The 18,118-nt window shown below is 57.0% G+C and overlaps 1 protein-coding gene across 2 annotated transcripts in view; it reads right to left on the bottom strand.

Annotated features, from left to right (window-relative positions):
* The window catches only part of LAMA5 (laminin subunit alpha 5), a 50,569-nt gene that overhangs the window by 11,646 nt on the left and 20,805 nt on the right, over window positions 1–18,118 (bottom strand). For both annotated transcript variants that reach the window (XM_081561098.1, XM_081561097.1), the window contains exons 12-45: window positions 13,182–13,322; window positions 12,963–13,100; window positions 12,742–12,876; window positions 12,524–12,658; window positions 12,292–12,429; window positions 11,860–11,912; window positions 11,552–11,657; window positions 11,357–11,409; window positions 11,161–11,266; window positions 10,650–10,749; window positions 10,359–10,515; window positions 10,096–10,234; window positions 9,792–9,934; window positions 9,609–9,715; window positions 9,361–9,514; window positions 8,677–8,837; window positions 8,459–8,567; window positions 6,595–6,692; window positions 6,313–6,514; window positions 6,106–6,232; window positions 5,453–5,592; window positions 4,854–4,969; window positions 4,552–4,763; window positions 4,031–4,235; window positions 3,663–3,807; window positions 3,322–3,462; window positions 3,077–3,238; window positions 2,768–2,869; window positions 2,586–2,669; window positions 1,861–2,091; window positions 1,206–1,319; window positions 875–1,002; window positions 555–635; window positions 239–453 (exon numbers count right to left, since the gene is read on the bottom strand). In XM_081561098.1, the coding sequence (XP_081417224.1) occupies window positions 239–453; window positions 555–635; window positions 875–1,002; window positions 1,206–1,319; window positions 1,861–2,091; window positions 2,586–2,669; window positions 2,768–2,869; window positions 3,077–3,238; window positions 3,322–3,462; window positions 3,663–3,807; window positions 4,031–4,235; window positions 4,552–4,763; window positions 4,854–4,969; window positions 5,453–5,592; window positions 6,106–6,232; window positions 6,313–6,514; window positions 6,595–6,692; window positions 8,459–8,567; window positions 8,677–8,837; window positions 9,361–9,514; window positions 9,609–9,715; window positions 9,792–9,934; window positions 10,096–10,234; window positions 10,359–10,515; window positions 10,650–10,749; window positions 11,161–11,266; window positions 11,357–11,409; window positions 11,552–11,657; window positions 11,860–11,912; window positions 12,292–12,429; window positions 12,524–12,658; window positions 12,742–12,876; window positions 12,963–13,100; window positions 13,182–13,322 (4,578 nt within the window). The remainder of the gene's footprint in view (window positions 1–238; window positions 454–554; window positions 636–874; window positions 1,003–1,205; window positions 1,320–1,860; window positions 2,092–2,585; window positions 2,670–2,767; window positions 2,870–3,076; window positions 3,239–3,321; window positions 3,463–3,662; window positions 3,808–4,030; window positions 4,236–4,551; window positions 4,764–4,853; window positions 4,970–5,452; window positions 5,593–6,105; window positions 6,233–6,312; window positions 6,515–6,594; window positions 6,693–8,458; window positions 8,568–8,676; window positions 8,838–9,360; window positions 9,515–9,608; window positions 9,716–9,791; window positions 9,935–10,095; window positions 10,235–10,358; window positions 10,516–10,649; window positions 10,750–11,160; window positions 11,267–11,356; window positions 11,410–11,551; window positions 11,658–11,859; window positions 11,913–12,291; window positions 12,430–12,523; window positions 12,659–12,741; window positions 12,877–12,962; window positions 13,101–13,181; window positions 13,323–18,118) is intronic.

The raw sequence follows: 18,118 nt of genomic DNA, 5'->3' as shown, positions 1-18,118 counted from the left end.
CCCAACTTCACTGCAGCCCAGTCTCAGCCCCCAGAGAAGCCCTTTGGGGAGCCCAGCCAGAGCCCTCCTGGGAACCCCGACCCTGAGAGGACAGAGTCCAAACAACCCCTGGCCCGACCATGGGGGTGCCTGACCGTGAGCTTGGGGGACCTGGTCAGGTCCAAACTATCCATGCTGGGCTCAGCCCAGGACACAGCCTGCTCAGGGGACACCCCTCGTCCCTGCTCTCCCCGCTTACGAGTACAGTTGCCAGGCAGCAGGGCGTTGCCGTAGAAGCCAGGGGCGCAGCTCTCGCAGTGGGGCCCGGTGGTGTGGCGCAGGCAGCCACGGCAGGCACCTGTCAGGGGGTCGCAGTCGCTGAAGAGCATGTTGGGGTCGCCGTTCCCGCTACAGTCACAGGGCTGGCACGAGCTGCCCAGTACCAGGGGGTTCCCGAAGAAGCCGGGTGCGCACCTGGGGGGGGCGGGGTCAGTGGGTGGCTCTGGCTCAGGCACTCAGTGCCCTGGGCCTCTCAAACAGACCCTGCCCCACTCAGGCACTGCCGCCCAGCTCACCGCTCACAAGAGGCCCCAGCATAGCCGAGTTTGCAGAGACACTGGGTACGGCCACCTCGCAGGATGCAGCCTGTCGCGAAGCTGCAAAGACAGAAGTGGTCATCACCCACTGGCATTCTCCGGGCAAGCACCTGTGTACTCAGGCCAGGCCAGGCACCAGGTGCTGGGGTCCCCACCTCATGGGCCCACCTGGCTGCACTGGCCTCCACAGAGGGCAGTGTTGATTCAACCAGGTGTGGGGGTAGTATTCCGTTCTGGGTCTATAAAGATTTTGGGCCACCAGCCAACAGTTGGGACCTGGGATGGCTGGTCCAGCTTACTTGTTGGAAGGCACGGCCAGGGGGCAGGGGCAGCTGACGCAGGGGGCTGCAGGGTCCTCGGACCCAGTGCGCACGAAGCCAGCCTGGCAGCGCTCGCAGTGGTCACCCTTGGTGTTGTGCTGGCAGCCCTGCGCAGAGAGAACAGTTCAGCACCCACAGTGGAGGCCTCGCTCCCACTAGCTCCATCCCCAGCCCTGCAGGGTCTGTGCCCGGGGCACCCGCCCCTGCCTACACTTCAGCGTACCCACAACCATGGACCCAAAGGTGCCCTGGCCTTCCCTACTCTTTGCCTTTGGTGCCTGCTTCCCACCCCCAACAGGGCCCCACTTACCACACACATGCCTGAGCCAGGGAGGCAGCGGTCTGAGTGGCCGTGGCACTGACAGGGGATGCAGCGACCCAAGAAGAGACCTTTGATGTCCCGGTAATAGCCAGGGGCACACTCCTGGAGTGGGTGGGCATTGGTGGTCAGGGAAGGAGGCAGGGCCAGCCTGACGAGGGGGAAGACCAGGGACCATGCTCACAGGTCACCCCTCAGGGGTCCTGACCCTGATGGGCTGAAGGCACAAAGTCAGAGCCCACAAAGCCACACAGAGGCCCTGGCTCAGGGCACCCCCGCCCCCCATTCTCCTCTAGACACTTCCAAATGGGTAGTGGGATGCCCCACAGGTGAGGTGGGGAGGAGGTGAAGTGGATGCTGTCTGGGTGAACTGTGAACGTAAGATGAACTAGCCAGTAAATGAGTGAAGACCAGATAGTGCACACAGGGGCCGGGCAGGGAGCAGCTGACAGTGGAGGAGCAGATGGTCGAGCAAGCAGCCGGTTCAGCCTGAGGCGGGAAGGCTGGCTGCTAGCAGGGTGATGCCCAGCAGGTATAAGAGGAGAAGTGGGGTGAGATGGAGACTGAGGCCAAGTGTGGATGCTCGGGGATGTGCGGGCCAGGCAGGGGGACCACTTGGCCCCGGTGCCCAACTCCACTGCCTCACCTGGCATGAGTCCCCACGGTAGTTGGCAGGGCACATGCATAGCTCCACGTTGCTGGCTGGAGGGCCCCCACCCATCTCGCTGGCCACCTCCAGCGCCACCCTGCGCAGGGAGACGGCCGAGGAGGCCTGTGAGAAGAGGGCACGGATATGCAGCTGCTCCAGGCCAGCCAGCACCATCATGAGCTCCTCGCGGGACACGGTACTGTGGGTCTCCATGTGTCGGAAGTTCCCCTGCATAACCACGACAGGGCTCACTGTGGTGGCCACAAGAGGGCACAGCAGGAGCCCAAGACAGACCCTCCTGTGGGGGCAGGGGCACCCAGAGCACATGGGGCGAGGGTGGGGGACACGTGGTACAGGTGAGCGACTCCTGACCTGAGAGACAAAGACTTAACTCACAAAAACACTAACTGCAAACACAAAAGCGGTCGATTTGAACATGCTGAATGTAAGACTGTCTGTGACCCCGAAGGGATCTTAGAAAAAGACACATAGGCTACAGATGGAGAGCAGACAGCACAGCTGTGAAGTCAGGACACAGGCTGAGCATCAGGAATGACACAACCCCACCAGAAAAGAAACAGGTAAAAAACAGGAGTGGGCAGTGTGCAGAGGGAACCACAAGGGCAGCGCATTGGAGGAGCTGACCCATCCTGCTCCTTGACACTGTTCTACATCACGGGGAGCAGGCCCCACAGCCCTGGGGACCAGGGATGACTGCTCACCTCCACCAGCTGCAGCTTCCCATGGTGAACGTCGCCAGGCGCTGGGTACACCGGCTCCAGGAATGTGATGCTCATCTGGTTGCCCTGGGGAGGCACGTGGGCGGATGAGGGCCAGGAAGCTGGCTGACCAGAGTCTCGGCTGTGCCTGCTGCCCACTCCACCGAGATCCCCTGGTCGGCCACCTGTAGCACCACATCCGGCCTGCTCTCCATGGGGTTGAACACGTCCCCGCGCTGCGTCTCTGAGTGCAGTTCGTAGCGGAGGGTCCCGCCATAGGATGACACCTGGAGGCCAGACAGAGAGATTCAACTTGGCCAGACTCAGTTCAGGGACCCCGGAGTCGACAGCAGTGGTTCTGGGCACCCTGGGGCTGGGGGTGCGGGCGGGGCCAGGCACCCTCACAGAGCCTCCTCCCTCCCTGTTTGCCCTCAGGATCCAGGAGGCCCTGGATCCTCTCGAGGTGCCCTCCCAGGGGACACTCCGCTGCTCACCCGGTCCCCCAGGTAGGAGGGCGGGGCCTGCCAGTACAGCTCGGGGATGGCCTCGGGCACACGCTGCAGGTCTGCACGAAGCAGCAGTGCCTCCTCCTGCCGCTCGTGGGGCACCACCTGCCGGTCACCACTCAGCAGCGTCCAGCCCTCCATGTCCACGAACTGCGGGGCACACAGGTGGGTCACACAGGCTCACGTCCTACGTCCACACAGGCTGATGTGTCCCCGCCCACCTGCCCACACACCTCGCGACGGGCGTAGGTCGAGCTCCGGCAGCGGTCAGTGGCCCCGAAGCAGAAGCAGCGGGTGCAGCCTTTGGGGTTGGCAGCATCCAGTGAGAATGTCCCCAGGCGGCACTGGTCACACCTCGGGCCCTGCACATTCTCCTGGGAGCGAGAGGGCACGGCAGGGCAGGGCAGTCAGCCATGTGTAGGGGATCCAGCCGGTGCTGCCTGTCACCCTGTAACTGGGCTGGCTGTCCCAAAGGGTTCCAGGAGGCTCCAGCCTCCCAGAGAGGATGAACTTCAGCTGAAAAAGCAAGATGAGGGATGGGGTGGGGAGCGGGCCGGGCTGGTGGACCCCTCACCTTGCAGTAGCACTGGCCTGTGAGGGGGTCGCACGTGCCGGGCGCAGAGCCTGCCTCGTGGCAGTCGCAGGGGCGGCAGCTGGGGAAGCCGTGGAACCCGGGAGCACAGGTGTCACAGCGGCGTCCAGCCACGTTGGGTCTGCACCTGCCGTGAGAGGTCACGAGCTGGCTGGGCCTCCCTCCACCTGCCCCTCATGTAGAGACAGGACCAAAGGTGTCCCCCCACCATGGTGGTCACCCCCCAAGAGCCAGAGAGGAGGGTGCTGCTGAGCCCCGGGAGACCCTGCCAGGGGGGTGGGGTCAGGGCTTGCTGACAGGGGACCCAAGACTGCTCCGAGGCCAGAGACGCCCCCAGCACAGGCACTCACTTGCACTGGCCACTGTCCACATCGCAGGTGGGGTCCATGAGCTCCTGGACACCTGGCCCCGAGCAGTTACACTCCTCACAGCCCACCAGGGGGTGGCAGCCAAAGGTCTGGGGCTGGCAGACAAGGCAGTCGGGCGGGATGGTGCGCGGGGGGCAGATGCACTGGCCTGTGAGCTCGTCACAGAGGCGGCCGCTGCAGTCACAGGCTGTGGGTGCGGGCACAGCCCCCGGTCAGCAGGCCCGATGGCGGCCCTGGGGGCACTGAACGTGGGGCGGGGAGCAAGGCCACCCTACCCCAGCCTGGATCCACCCACTCCAGGCCCCAAGTCCCAGGCAGCTCCTCTGATGTGAGGTCAGGTGCTCAAAACTGCTGTCCAGTCCCCAGGACCTTCCGGACAACAGTGCAAGGACCGGCTCTCGCAGACAGGAGGGGGCAGGGCTGGTCCACCAGCTCCAGAACATTCTCCTGACCACTCTTGCCTGGCGGGCATCCCTGGGCATTCCCGGGACTGGGGTACTCACGCCTGCAGTTGGGGAAGCCCCAGTAGCCGGTGGCACAGCGGGAGCAGTCGCGGCCGATGACATGGGCGCGGCAGGGACACTGGCCCCCGAAAGGCTCGCATGTGGGGCCCGTAGCGCCCACCTCGTGGCAGCCGCATGGCCGAGCCCCATTGTTGTAGAAGAGCGAGAGGGAGGTGGCGGCGCTGCGGCAGAAGGCGGAGGAGCTGGAGGGGCTGGGGGAGGGGTGGGGGTGAGGCCAGCTGCCAGCCAGCCACACCCCTGAACACCCCCACCCTTAGCCCCGAGCCCGGAGCCCGGCCCACCTGACGTGGTAACCGTGTGTGGCGCACTGGCTGATGAAGTCGTAGGACTTGTCCAAGGGCTCCTCCCGCAGGTAGCTAGAGCTATAGGCTTCCTCGGGGACCACCAGCACGTACTCCTAGAGCATCAAGGCCCAGTCACCTCCCGTGGGCCCAGCACTTCTCTCCCGCAGGCCAGCATTGGGCCAGATAGCGTCATACCCTATCCTGGGCCCTGGCGAGGCTGCCAGGTTATGGGTCCTTCCCTTGGTCATTCAGACAGGAGGCTGGCCTTTGCAGCCAAATGAAAGCTCAGGAACGGGTTGTGAGGTGGCAATTGGGCTCCTGCTGCCCCTATCCCTTTCTGTCAGACACCCCCGTCTCCATCCTTCCAGGCCCCCTCCTCCAGGAAGGCCACTCTGACCAGCAGGGCCCCCAGGAGCTGGTGGGTAACATCTTGGCTCACAGACCCCCAGGGCTTCTCAAGATGGGCCTGGAGGTCCCCAGACCCTGCTGCCCTGGCACCAGGCTCAGTGTCGCCTGTAGAGAGCAGGGGACATGCCCTGGCAGGGTAACCGCTAATGGTAGGATGGGTGGAGGACAGACACCAGCCTCCGACTCACCAGCCAGAGCCACCGGCCCTCAGGCACACGCACGGTCACAGTGAGCTCACTATCAGTCACGTCCAGGATAGTCCGGCCCTCGCATACCACTAGTGTGCGGCAGCCGTAGCCATGAGGGCAGAAGCTGGCGTTGGCGTGGCCTGGAGGTGAGAAACAGCAGGTCAACACCCACCACATACAGACCACCCCTGCCCCATGGCCTCGTCCCAGGGACCCCTGCAGTCACCACGGAGGAGGGGGCACCCAAGGCCAGCACGTGCCACTGTGGACTGTGCATCTGTGAACATGACACGGATGTGTGACCCGCCCAGAGGCCCACATGGCCGGGTGCACTCATGCAACATGAATTGGCCATGGTCACGCACGAGAGCCCATGAGATGCAGGTCTCTGGGCCCTGCAGAGCAGAAGGAAATAAATACATACGGACATGTGTCCCCAGGGAGCCCTCAGTCACCCTGGCATGTGGCGGGGGAGTTCTGAGTTACCGAGGGCAGGACAAGGTGTGTGGCCCTGTCTCTCACAGCCAAGGGTTGGGCCCCACTCTGTGGCCACGTGAGCTGTGGCACCAGCTGAGCCCCGTCCATGTCCTGTGTGGGCCATGTGGACGAGGCCCCTGACAGCCCTCTCACCCAGGTCCACCCCCTCTGCTCACCCTGCCAGATGCGGCCCCCATTGATGAGGACCTCCACGGTGAAGGTCGGGTGGGCGGGCTGGTAGCCGTGCAGCAGGAAGGCGTAGCGGCCCAGGGCGGGCACGTGGGTGGTGAAGACCACGGTGCCCTGAGGGGAGAGGCTCTGGTGAGCTCACACCAGGAGGGGCGGTGTGCCCACGAGGCTGCGAGTCCTGGCCGGGCCCTCACCTGGGGGTGGCGCAGCAGCGTGGGCTCTGCGTCGGGATCAGCAGCAGTGGGGGGCCGGGGCTGTGGCCCGGGTGGGGGTGCGCCTGGTGTCAGCTCCTGCGAGTGGGTCAGCGGGAGGCCAGGCGGCAGCGGCAGCACCTGGCAGTCTCTGAGGAGCACGGGCTGGGGCGGCTTCGGGAAGCGGGAGGGCAGGCAGGCGGCACTGGGGCAGGGGATACACTGGTGAGCTCCCGTGTCCCTACCACCACCCTGCCGCCCCCACCAGGCTCCCAGCCCCACTACCTGCTGGGGCTGAAGGCACCGTGACTGCTGATGCAATGGACTCGGGGCTCCACGAACTCTGAGCTGAAGGTGTCCGTGGGTACCAGGGTGACACTGTGCTGTGGGCAGCAGATGGTGTGGGTGTGAAGGCAGATGAAGCCCAGCCACACCTGCCCAGGCTGGCCCGGCTCTCAGCACTGAGCCCCTGATCCCCACTCAGCCTGCCTCTCCTCTGGCCGCACAGACCCCAGCCCTTGACTGGGGTTTCTGGGCCCTGGAGCGCCTCCCAGCCCCACCCAACCCCAGGCCACATCTCTTCCTGCGCCCTCACCACCATCTGTGGTCACAGGGCAGGACCCAGCACAGGCAGGTGCTCTGCAAGCCAGGGCTCGTGAGCAGGCATCTCCACCCTGTGCTGTCCTCAAGGTGCAGAAACAGGTGTGACAAGTATGGTAAAACATGACATCACAGTGTGTCTAGAAAAACCTAACAGCGGAGGCAGAGGACTGCGAGGCTACAGCGCTGGCTCAGTCCATCCCAACACAGCGTCGTCAGAGAAGACAGCACAGAACACCCACACGACTCCCATTACGGCAGGTTCCAGAACAGGCACACTAGACGGCACAACCAGAGTCCAGGGTGCCCACGGGGAGGGGCCTCAGGGGCATCTGGAGTGGGGCCGTCTTGCCTCTGGCCTGGGTACTGGGCGTCTGGGAGAATTGCGCTTGGGCGGTGGGTATAGCTCCATGGGAAGTTTACAGCGACCCAGCCCAGGACTGCAGGGCTGTGTGTGTGTGAGGAAGGAATTACAGGGGTTCCAGCATCAGAAACTTAGGAGGAAGCTATGTGACATGAGTCACTCAGCAACGTGGAAGAGACATACTGACTCTGGAAGGAGGAATGAGACATGGCATATGGGGTATGGGACTGTGGTTTTCGTTGCAAGTCTTTCCAATATTTGAAGCTTTTATAAAATGTGCACATATTACTCTGATAAAACTTTCAAAGGCCTAGGGAAACGTAATGATGAAACTGTGTAATACTCTGATGAGAAAAAGGTCATCTATTTCGTCACTTACTGAACAAACACGTTTGCTTGGTTCTGAGCATCAAACTAATGGTTAACATTTCATGGAGTTTAGTGATGCAGAACAGGCCTGCAAACATTTAACCTTGGGATTTAGTTTCCAACTCTGTGAGGAGGACACAGAAGCAAGTTACTTTGATGCTAGTGAGTCCCAAGGTTCAGCACCCAAGACACTCACATGGTGTGGCATTTTTGTAAATTTTACCAAAAAGCGGCCTTTCATTAAGATTGTTCTTTCTGGGCTTCCCTAGTGGCTCAGTGGTAAAGAATCCGCTTGCCAATGCAGGAGACACAGGTTTGATCCCTGATTTTCAAAGATCCCACATGCTGCGGGGCAACTAAGCCCATGTACACAACTTCTGAGATCACGCTCTGCAACTACTGAAGTGAAGCCCACACACCCTAGAGCCCATGCTCTGCAACAAGAGAAGCCACTGCAGTGAGAAGTCCAAGCACTGCAGCAAAGAGGAGCCCCTGCTCGCGGCAACTAGAGAAAGCCAGCACAGCCAAATATAAATAAAAAATTTAGAAAGGTATTTCTTTCTACCCTGGCTCGAACGCATCACAGTTCCCCCTAAGTGACCACGGGCATTCTTTATAAATACACATTTCATACCCACAGGAAAAAACCTGCAGGGGAGGAGTTCTAGAAGAACCTAGACTCAGCACAAGCTGAGGGCGGTGCGATGGGCACCCAGGCTCACCACACTCTACTTCTGTGCATGTTTAAATCTTTGGAAAGACAGAGCCCTACAGTGGGGTCCCAGGGCCCATGCAGGCGAGGGGTTGGGGCCTTACCAGGAAGAACCATGCCTGCTCGGCCGTGAGCCGGATGCTGGCCTCCGTGTCCAGGTAGAAGATGGCCAGGTGGCGCTGGGCGTCCAGGGCAGTGCCCCGGCACAGGGTACTGGGGGTGGGCAGGGGTGGTTAGTGGGTAGGGCAGCCCTGAGGTCCTGAACCCAGCCCCAGCGCCCCCCATACCCCGGGCCTGCACCCTCTCCCCACTCCCCACACACCTGTACGGGCAGGGGTGGAGGGTGAGCACCCCCTGCTGGGGGGCCCTCTGGGGGGTGTGCACTGCCACGTCCACCTCCTGGCGGGCGTCCTTGTTGGCGTACTCCACCACCAGGGCATAGGGGCCTGGCTGCAGCACTGCCACCTGAAGCTGGACGTCCACCTGGGGGGACAGGGCGATGTGAGGCCCCAGCTCAGGCCCCCTCCGAGAGGACAGGGTGCTCCTGAACACGGCCCTTCCCACCCTCTGTGCCCAGAGCCTCGTCCTCCCATCTCAGGACCTGTGTGCCCACCACTCCTGCTGCTGGAGGCACACCTCCTGCGGCCACTCGACCTTCCAACCTCTGCTCACTCTGAGCCTCCCCTGCCCATCGTGGCCTACCAGCCTCATCACTGTAGAGTGTCTGGTGCCTGAAGTGAAACAATGACCTGCCACCCCCTCATGATACGCTGGAGCGCTGGGCCACCCTCACACCATTTACAGCTGAGGTCCCAGGCACTGACTCTCAAGGTCAAAACCCTGAAGGTAGCAAGCACTGCCTGAGCCACCATCTGTCCATGCCCACATCACTTTTGCCCTGCACCCATGTCCCTTCTGCAACACGGACCCCCGCTCCTCCAGGTCAAGGGCACGCCTCCCCAGGTCTTGATCCTACTTGCCCCTGAGGGGCCCCAGGGACACGCACATCAGTGCCCCAGCAGACAACAAGCGGCGGGTGTGAGGGGCTGAGCTGCTCCATTGGGCAGGGCCGAGGTAGGCTGTTGTCATGGCGACACAGGGCCTCGGGCTGAGCGGCGGAGGGGAAGCCGTCCAGGGGTAGGTGGGTGTAGAGGAGGCAGCTGGTTGGGGACACACAGTCTGGTCAGAACAGGGCAGGAGGCCTGAGTACCGGGAGGGGAAGGTCCACCCCAGCCCCACCAGACTGGCCCTCACTTGTCTCCAGAGCGCTGGGCATCTGGCCGGAATGTGCAGGGCTCAGTCACTCTCAGCTGCAGCAGGGCTGCCTCATAGTAGGCGCTAGGCAGCAGAACCACATAGTCCTTGGGAGGAGGGGAGAGGTTAGGTGTTGTGGCCCCTGCCCTGGGCCCCGCCCCAGCCCTCTCAGCCCCGCCTCACCAGGAGCACCCCCTCGGCCTCCACGAGCAGGGCCCAGGCGCCAGGGTTCAGCACGAAGGGCTCCCCCAGTCCCCTCTGGGGCACGGTGACAAAGGCAGGCTCGGTGCTGGGTGGGAAGGCCACGGGCTGGCTCTGCTCTGTGCCTGGGGGTGGGGACAGTGGGCTTTCTGGACGCAGGGATGAGACGGCCACCCCAGGCTGTGGTCACCAACCCCCCCAGGTCAGGAGGACGGGCCTGGCTTCCCTACCCACACATGGGGATGTGGCAGGAGCCGGGTGGGGAGAGGGCAGCCCCAGTACTCACAGTTGGGACACATGGTGAACTTGCCCTGGTCTCGCACGGAAACCCACCCGCTCACACTTGTGGGCCCGCGGTTGACATAGCGGAAGACGAGCCAGAAGAGGTCAGGGGAGGTCAGGTTCAGCTTCGCCACGATCCTGGGCTGCAGTGGGGTTGGGGGTCATGGAAAATCAGGGCGGCCCCTCCTGGTCATGCTCAGCCTACACCCATGAGCTCAGGGTGCCCACCCTCTGCCAGCCATCATGCCAGGAACGCTGAGTCCGCACCTGGATGGGTGTCATCTGTGCGTAGCCCCTCCAGCTGAAGTTCTCGAACTCCAGGGGGTTGAAGCCGAAGCGCACGGTGTGGCCCTCGGGCGTGGCCGCCTCCTCTAGCTCCAGGCGCAGGTGGTGCAAGTCCGGGAGATAGTGGTCCTGAGCAGGCCTGGCCACAGCAGGGGCAGTCAGGGCGGGACAGGTACTGGCCCTGCACCGCACACTGGGGTCCCCAGGGAGAAGCCAGTGGACAAGCTGCTGCCCCAGCCCACACCCCCAGCCCAGCCAGGGCGTGGTACCCACTCGCTGCAGGTGGAGCCCCGGGTGTTGGGGCGGCACATGCAGGCGCCCGTCCTCAGCTCACAGTTCTGCCCCAGCGCTCCGCCAACATCGCACCGGCAGCCTGCAATGGGGGAGCGAGTGAGTGAGGCCCAGCCCCACAGCCTCCGTGCTCCTCCCGCAGCCCCCAGCTCAGGACTCCGCTCCGTCCACCCTCCATCAAAAGCAACCCAGGCTGAGAGGATGAGTGTTACCGCCACCAGGGGCTGCCTGGGGCTCTGGACAGCAGAGGGTCAGGGCTTAGGGCAAGGGCCCTGGGATTGGTGAGTGACGGCTGCCAGGGCACAGGACAGAAGGAGAAGGACGGGGTGAAATCTGCCCTCCCTCCACACCAGGACAGGTCTGGCCAGGCACCCAGAGTGGCTCAGCGAGTGCCATGTGACACCCAGGCCCTGGCTGGCCCTTGTCCCATGTGTCCCTCCCTGGGCCTCAGCCTCCCCAGGACGTGGTCCAAGGGCCAAGCAGTGGGCCTTACTACGGCAGCCGAAGTAGTCAGCCTGGTCCAGCCCGAAGAAGCCGTCCTTGCAGACCGTGCAGGTCTGGCCACACACGTGGGGCTTGCAGAAGCACTGGCCGTTGCCCTGAAGGCCAAGGGAGAAGCTGGGACCAGGCCTGGGAGGGTCCCTACACTCTGCTCCCCTGGCCCCCGGCACCTCTGCCCTCAAACTCACCGGCTGGCACTGGGCAGCCCCACCCAGCGTGCCCCTGGGATCACAGTTGCAGCCTGGGGGAGAGGCAGAGCAGGGCTGAGAGCAGGGCGAGGGGCAGGAGGGCTGGACTCCAAACCCACCCTGGCCACTGTGGAGCCAGCCCTCCCCTCCCCAGGGTCTTCTCCAGCACCCTAACACCACTCCAGGCAGACTCACGGGTACAGCCCTCAGGGTTACTAGGACTCAGCCCCCAGAATCCAGGTTTACAACGGTCGCAGCTTGGCCCCTCCACATGAGCCCGGCACGTACAGGGGGCCTGTGCCTGGGAGAGAATGAGACTGAGGGTCAGAGTAGGTCCCTGCACTCCTAGCACAAACCCTTAGCCTTGAAGCCTGGCCCCATCTCGGGCATGACCCAGCCAGGGGACCAAATGGGCTCTGAGGTTGCCATGGCAACCAAGCAGTGAGTGAGTGATGGTTTCTAGAAGTGAAGGCCTCAGTGTCAGAGGGCTGCCCCGGGCTCACCTCGGGAGGGACACGATCAGCTGGGGCCAGGCCAGCAGGATGGCAGGAGCCAGCTGTGGAGAGAGGCCCAGGCCACAGTCATTACTCAGCCACCGACCTTGATGGCTGAGGGCTTCCCCAGGCCTGGCCAGGACCTGAGGCCCCATGGGAGCCAGCACACGTGCCTTCCACACATATGAACAGGCAAGAAACCATGGGTGCCTTCATGCCCTAGTCCCTGTACCTGTGAGGGCATGTGCTCTCCCCCACCACACAGCTGTGAACACACAATGAGCACGCACGTGCACAAAGCACATGAACAAGCGTGAATAAATGGACAGCACGTGACCACATGCACCACACATGGACACTCATGTGAATGCACCAACAGTCTTGGGAACACACAGCATATCACACTCACACACACACACACACACACGGGGCCAGCCCCACCTTCACAATAGGGGAAGTTGTATGCACCAGGCACACACATGTCGCACTGCAGTCCTGTCACTCGTGGTCGGCAGCTGCACTGCCCACTGTGGGGATCGCAGGCTGCGTGCAGGGAACCTTCAGGGGAGCAGTGGCAGGCTAGAGGAGGGGGAGGAGGGGGTGTCAGCACATAGAAGCATGCACCCTCCCCTCCCCGCCCCCCCCAGCCCCCCCCCCCGGCCAGGGCACTCACGGGCACAGTCGGGGAAGCCGTGGAAGCCGGGGCCACACTCCTGGCAGGTGGCTCCCGTGTAGCCGGGACGGCAGCGGCACAGCCCGCCCGCCCCACACAGCTGGTCCACGGAGCCCCGGGGGTCACAGGCGCAGGCTGCAGAGGACTTGGGGTCATGCTCTGGGCACCTGCAGTGGCCCTCCCCCCGGCCCAGAGCCCCACCAAAGCCACCCGCTCACCGTGGCACTCGGGGTAGCCGTGGTAGCCCAGGCGGCAGCGGTCACAGTGGGGGCCGTTGAACTCTGGCCGGCATGGGCAGTGGCCAGTGTCGTCACAACCCTCGGGGAGGGTCCCCACGGGGCTGCAGCCACACACTGCAGGCCGAGAGCGCACGGGGCCCTGAGCCGGCAGCCCAGACCCAACCCCACTCCTGCCCGCCCGCTGGGGGTGCCGTACTCACACTGGCAGAGGGGGAAGTGGAAGTAGCCGGGGGCACAGCGGTCACACACAGCCCCCTCGAAGCCTGTCCGGCACATGCACTGGCCCGAGTCACGGTCACAGGTTCCATCCACCACGCCAGGACTGGAGCACTGGCAGGCTGCAAAGAGGAGGAGGTCATAGAGGGGCCGGGCTCCTGGGCTCCGCGAGGGGATGCTGCCAGGGCCAGGGCTGGACTCACGCTGGCAGCCTGGGCCGTAGAAGCCGGGGGCGCAGAGCTCACAGTGGGTGCCCTGGAAACTGGGTTTGCACACGCAGTGCCCCACCTGCGGGTCCTTCCGGCAGGCGTTGCCCTGGGTTCCAGCGGCGCTACAGTCACAGTCTGGAGGGGGACAGGGGTGGGATGAGGGTCTCAGAGGCCCTGCAGCTGCCCCACTCAAAACCTCCCTTCTCCACAAACTCCTTTCCTTACCTTTTAATACTGCACTCATGCACAATGAAAAAGACTTTAAAAATGCTAACAAGGGAAAGTGGATGTTTTAGGAAAACAGTGGCATGCAATGAAATCAGGAGCATTTTACATACACATAATTAATTGTTTATAATGTAGACACCAAGTCAACTGCAGGTGTTGACATAACCAGAGAAAATGCAAAACCAAAATCTTAACAAGGCGAAAAGAAAATTCTACTCTTTATAAATAATTCTGGAGATTAGGAAGAAGGAAGAAAAAGTGTGCTAGATGTCTTAATTGATGCACAAAAAGGGACTAATACTATTTTTGTTACTGACATAAATAATGGTTCATTGTACAGTCGCTAAGTTGTGTCCAACTCTGCAACCCCATGAACTGCAGCATGCCAGGTTTCCCTATCCTTCACTATTTCCTGGAGTTTGCCCAAACTCGTGTCCATTGAGTTGGTGATGCCATCCAACCATCTCATCTTCTGTTGCCCCATTCTTCTCTTGCCCTCAATCTTTCCCAGCACCAGGGTCTTTTCCAGTGAGTCAGCAATTTGTATCAGATGGCCAAAGTACTGGAGCTTCAGCTTCAGCAACAGTCCTTCCAATGAATATTCAGGGTTGATTTCCTTTAGGATTGACTGCTTTGATGTCCTTGCTGTCCAAAGGACTCCCAAGAGTCTTCTCCAGTACCACAGTTCAAAAGCATCAATTCTTCAGTGTCAGTCTTCTTTATGGTCCAACTCTCACACCCGTACATGACTACTAGAAAAATCAGAGCTTTGACTATATGGACCTTTGTCAGCAAACCCTGTCTAGGGTTGTCATAGCTTTTCTTCCAAGGAGCAACTGTCTTTTAATTGTGTGACTGCAGTACAAAATGGTTCATTATTTGTCAAAACATAAAGGTAACTTTGGCCCAGACCAGAAGATAGAAACAGAACTTACAAACCCTCAGAGAAGAAAACACAAACCAACCAAAACATGCTTTGCTGGTCAATCCAGCAAAAGTCAACAAAGGAAAAATTTAAGCAGAATGAAAGAAATGATACAGTTGGGGCATGGGCAAGCCCAAACCAATAGCAGCCACAGTCCCTCTGCCAGGCCGCATCTCCTCTCATGAGACAAACCCAAAGGCATCGGTTTGACTCTTGAAGGAGAATCTGGTCGCACCCTTTTGAAAGAATGCACCTTGAACCAAGGACTTGGACAAGAAATAAAGAGCTTTCAGAAGGGAGAGTAGGTGTTCCGGACAGAGAGGGGAGTGTGGAGTGTGGTGAGCCCAGGCACAAGCATTAACGGAGACAAGGAAGGATGTTGTGTGTGGAGGAAGTGGACTTGCCCCCCAAGATATGCTGAAAACCCAAAGCTCTAAGAGCAGGATAAACATGGACCAGAGGTACTGAAAACTAAAACGACTGAAATTGGGAGGGAAATTTGGCGAAACCATTGTCAAAGAGAGAAAGACTGAATACACTATTCCCAGAATGTGACAAAAACTAAGTACACAGTGGGTTTAAATAGCATAATTAACATGTCCTTTAATAAACGTATGTGTACAAATCTATTCCCACAGAGAACACAAGTTCCTGTCAAATGTTCTTGGACAATCTAAAAATCTCATCACATTGCAGATGAGAAAGAGAACCTTAAAATCCAAAGACAAAAAGTAGAAATTTTCAGGCTACCAAATCCGACCATGGTGCAGTAAAATAGAACAGAACCATCAAAAGAAGGGACAGAATGGAAATCTAACCACTTGGAATGACAAACACAGTTCTAAACAACTCGGGTGAAAAGGAAAATGAAAACTGAAATGATACACAATTTAAAAGGAACAGTAGTGAGAACACAGCATATCAATTCTATGGGATACACCTAGCCAAAGCTATATTTTGAAGCAAATTCATAGTTTTAACCCTGGGTTTCTCAACCTTGGCACCAGTACCATTCTGTGTTGGATGACTATTGTGGGGGTGGGTCTGTCCTGTGCTCTGCAGGATATTTAGCATCATCCCTAGCCCCTACCCACTAGATGACCATGGCATCCCCCAGTTATAATAACCAAAGATGTCTCCAGACATTTTCCTGCAGAACAGAATCAGCCTTGGTTGAGAAAAAATGCTTTAAACATTTTGTGGATAATTAAGAGAAAATAAAAGTAATAATAATTCAAGAAACTATGAAAATGGTAATAAGTCAAAAGAAAGTCGAAAAAGACAAATACTGTATGATCTCACTTATATGTAGAATCTTAAAAAATACACACACACTGAATCTTTAAAAATACTCTGAGCTTGTGGATATAAAAAAAAAAGATTGATACTTGCCAAAGATGGGGATTGGGGGTTGGGCAAAATGGGTGAAGGGAATCAAAAGATGCAAACTTCCAACACAATGTAAATAAGTCATGGGGATATGACCCACAGCATGGCAACAATAGTTAATAATAACATACTGCATAATTGAAAGTTGCTAAGAGAGTAGATATTAAAAGTTCTTGGCCAAAAAAAAAAAAGTTCTCAACCAAATTAAAAAAAATTCTCATCATGAGAAAAAAAAATTATAATTCTGTGCTGTGACAGGTGTTAACTAGACCTTCTGTGGTGATCATTTCACAATGTCTAGAAATACCAAACCTTTGTATTACATACCTGAAATTAACATACTGATTTACGATTATACCTCAACAAAAGAGAGAAGAGAGAAAGATAGATTTTAGCTCAAATTTTTCTATATTAGGAAGTAAAATCTCTCTCCCAAACCAGAGAAAAACTCCAGCAAATCTTATCAATATAAACCTTAAGCTGCACTTCAAAAACAATAAAAAACTCAGCAAACTTCTGTTATATCTCATGAAGGCAGAAAGAAAAGAAAAACAGACAAAAGGAATGGAAGGAAATTTGAAAATCATGTACAGAATACTGTGCATAACTTTATGCCAACCCCTTTTAAAATACAAATGATATAAACAAAATTTGCTAAGAAAGCATAAGTAACCAAAACTGACTTAAGGTAGAAAATGAACATGCATAATAAAAGAAATTAAAACCATCACTTTAGATGTCCATGGTCTAATCAGATTCACATGAAGAAAATAATAACAAGGGCAAATTACCCACTGGGAGAAAAGCATGCGACTCGTGAGGCATAGATACTATAGTTAATGTGGAAAGAGCTTACAGCAGCAAACGAGTGAAAAGAAAACTGAGCCACGACCTCAAATGGGAAATTCCCACATGAAAACAACAGAAAGAGTCCAGAAACATGAGAGAAGATTCAAACTCAAATGAGGCAAAGAAATACGGCTAAGACCAAGGAAACACCAAATGCCATCAGATCTAAGAACCAGTTACAGGACACACCACTATCCTGAGCTGCTGTGAAAGGAAAATGCTGGCCAATTAGACACTGATAAGCCACCAACTAAAAGGTGCATCCCAACCCCAGGAAAACTGAAGATTTCTGTAATAATGAATGTTGCCATGCAGAAACAGCAACGTTCTGACACAAGTGACGCGAATGATGCCACTCCACCCAGGCAGACAATTTTGCCAGGAGAGCAGTTTGGCAACATGCAGCCAAAAATGTTTCAAAACCTTCTTCTAGGAAACTGTCCTGCAGAAATAGTTAATAATTCATGGAAAGCTTTAGCTGCAAGGATGTTTACTATGGTGTTATTTTTAAAAACTCTGGAAAGAACCTAAATTACCAAGAATTGAGAGTTGGTCAAACAAGAACTACATCTGTGTACATAACGTAGAATGTGAAATGACGTGTTTATAGGATGGTGTGGGTGGAAAGCGCAACTACACAAAAGTGTGCACAGTGCATGTGGATGTTTATAAAAACACAGCATGCACGCAGAGGGAGTAGGGGTTGTTTGCAGGAGTTGCGATTCTGGATAACTCTCTTTAACTTTCTGCTTTCCTATATTTTTTAAAGTTTTCTAGAATGAATATGTATTATTTGCACAAAATTAAAAGAACCAAAGACAAAGTGAACAAAATGGAAATATCAGGTTGGTGAAAAAGTAACTGTGGTTTGGGACCATGAATTTTAAATCATTATAACCAGGCTCAAACACATCTTTATTAATGAAAATAAGAACCATTAGAATCAATACAAATAAGTTTGCTTATTCCTGTAGCATAAAGATGCGTGCTTCAGGATTTGATGAACACTTGAAAAGCATTTTCTGCCTCCTGCTGGTTGTTGGAAACATTTTCCCTGCAAAAAGTTGTCAAGATGCTTGAAAAAGTGGTAGTTGGTTAGCAAGAAGTCAGGTGAATACAGCACATGAGACAAAACTTCTTAGCCCAATTCATTCAATTTCTGAAGTGTTGGTTGGAGCGACATGTGGTTGGGCGTTGTCATGGAGAAGAATTGGGCCCTTTCTGTTGACCAATGCCAGCTGCAGGCATTGCCGTTTTTGGTGCATCTCATCGATTTGTTGAGAAAACTTCTCAGATGTAATGGTTCTGCTGGGATTCAAAGAAAACTGTAGTGGATCAGATTGGCAGTAGACCACCAGACAGTGACCATGACCTTTTTTGGTGCAAGTTTGGCTTTGGAGTTTCTTCTAGGTCCAACCACTGAACTAGCTGTCACTGGCTGTCTTATACAATCCACATTTGGTCACACATCACATTCCAATGAAGAGATGGTTTGCTGTTGTGGCACAGACCAAGAGAAGACGACACTTGAAGATAATGA

This window comes from Giraffa tippelskirchi, chromosome 13 (genome assembly GCF_054371585.1).
Source record: "Giraffa tippelskirchi isolate mGirTip1 chromosome 13, T2T-mGirTip1v1.2.pri, whole genome shotgun sequence".
Taxonomy (NCBI): Eukaryota; Metazoa; Chordata; class Mammalia; order Artiodactyla; family Giraffidae; genus Giraffa; species Giraffa tippelskirchi.
This window is presented reverse-complemented; position numbering and strand designations above follow the sequence as displayed.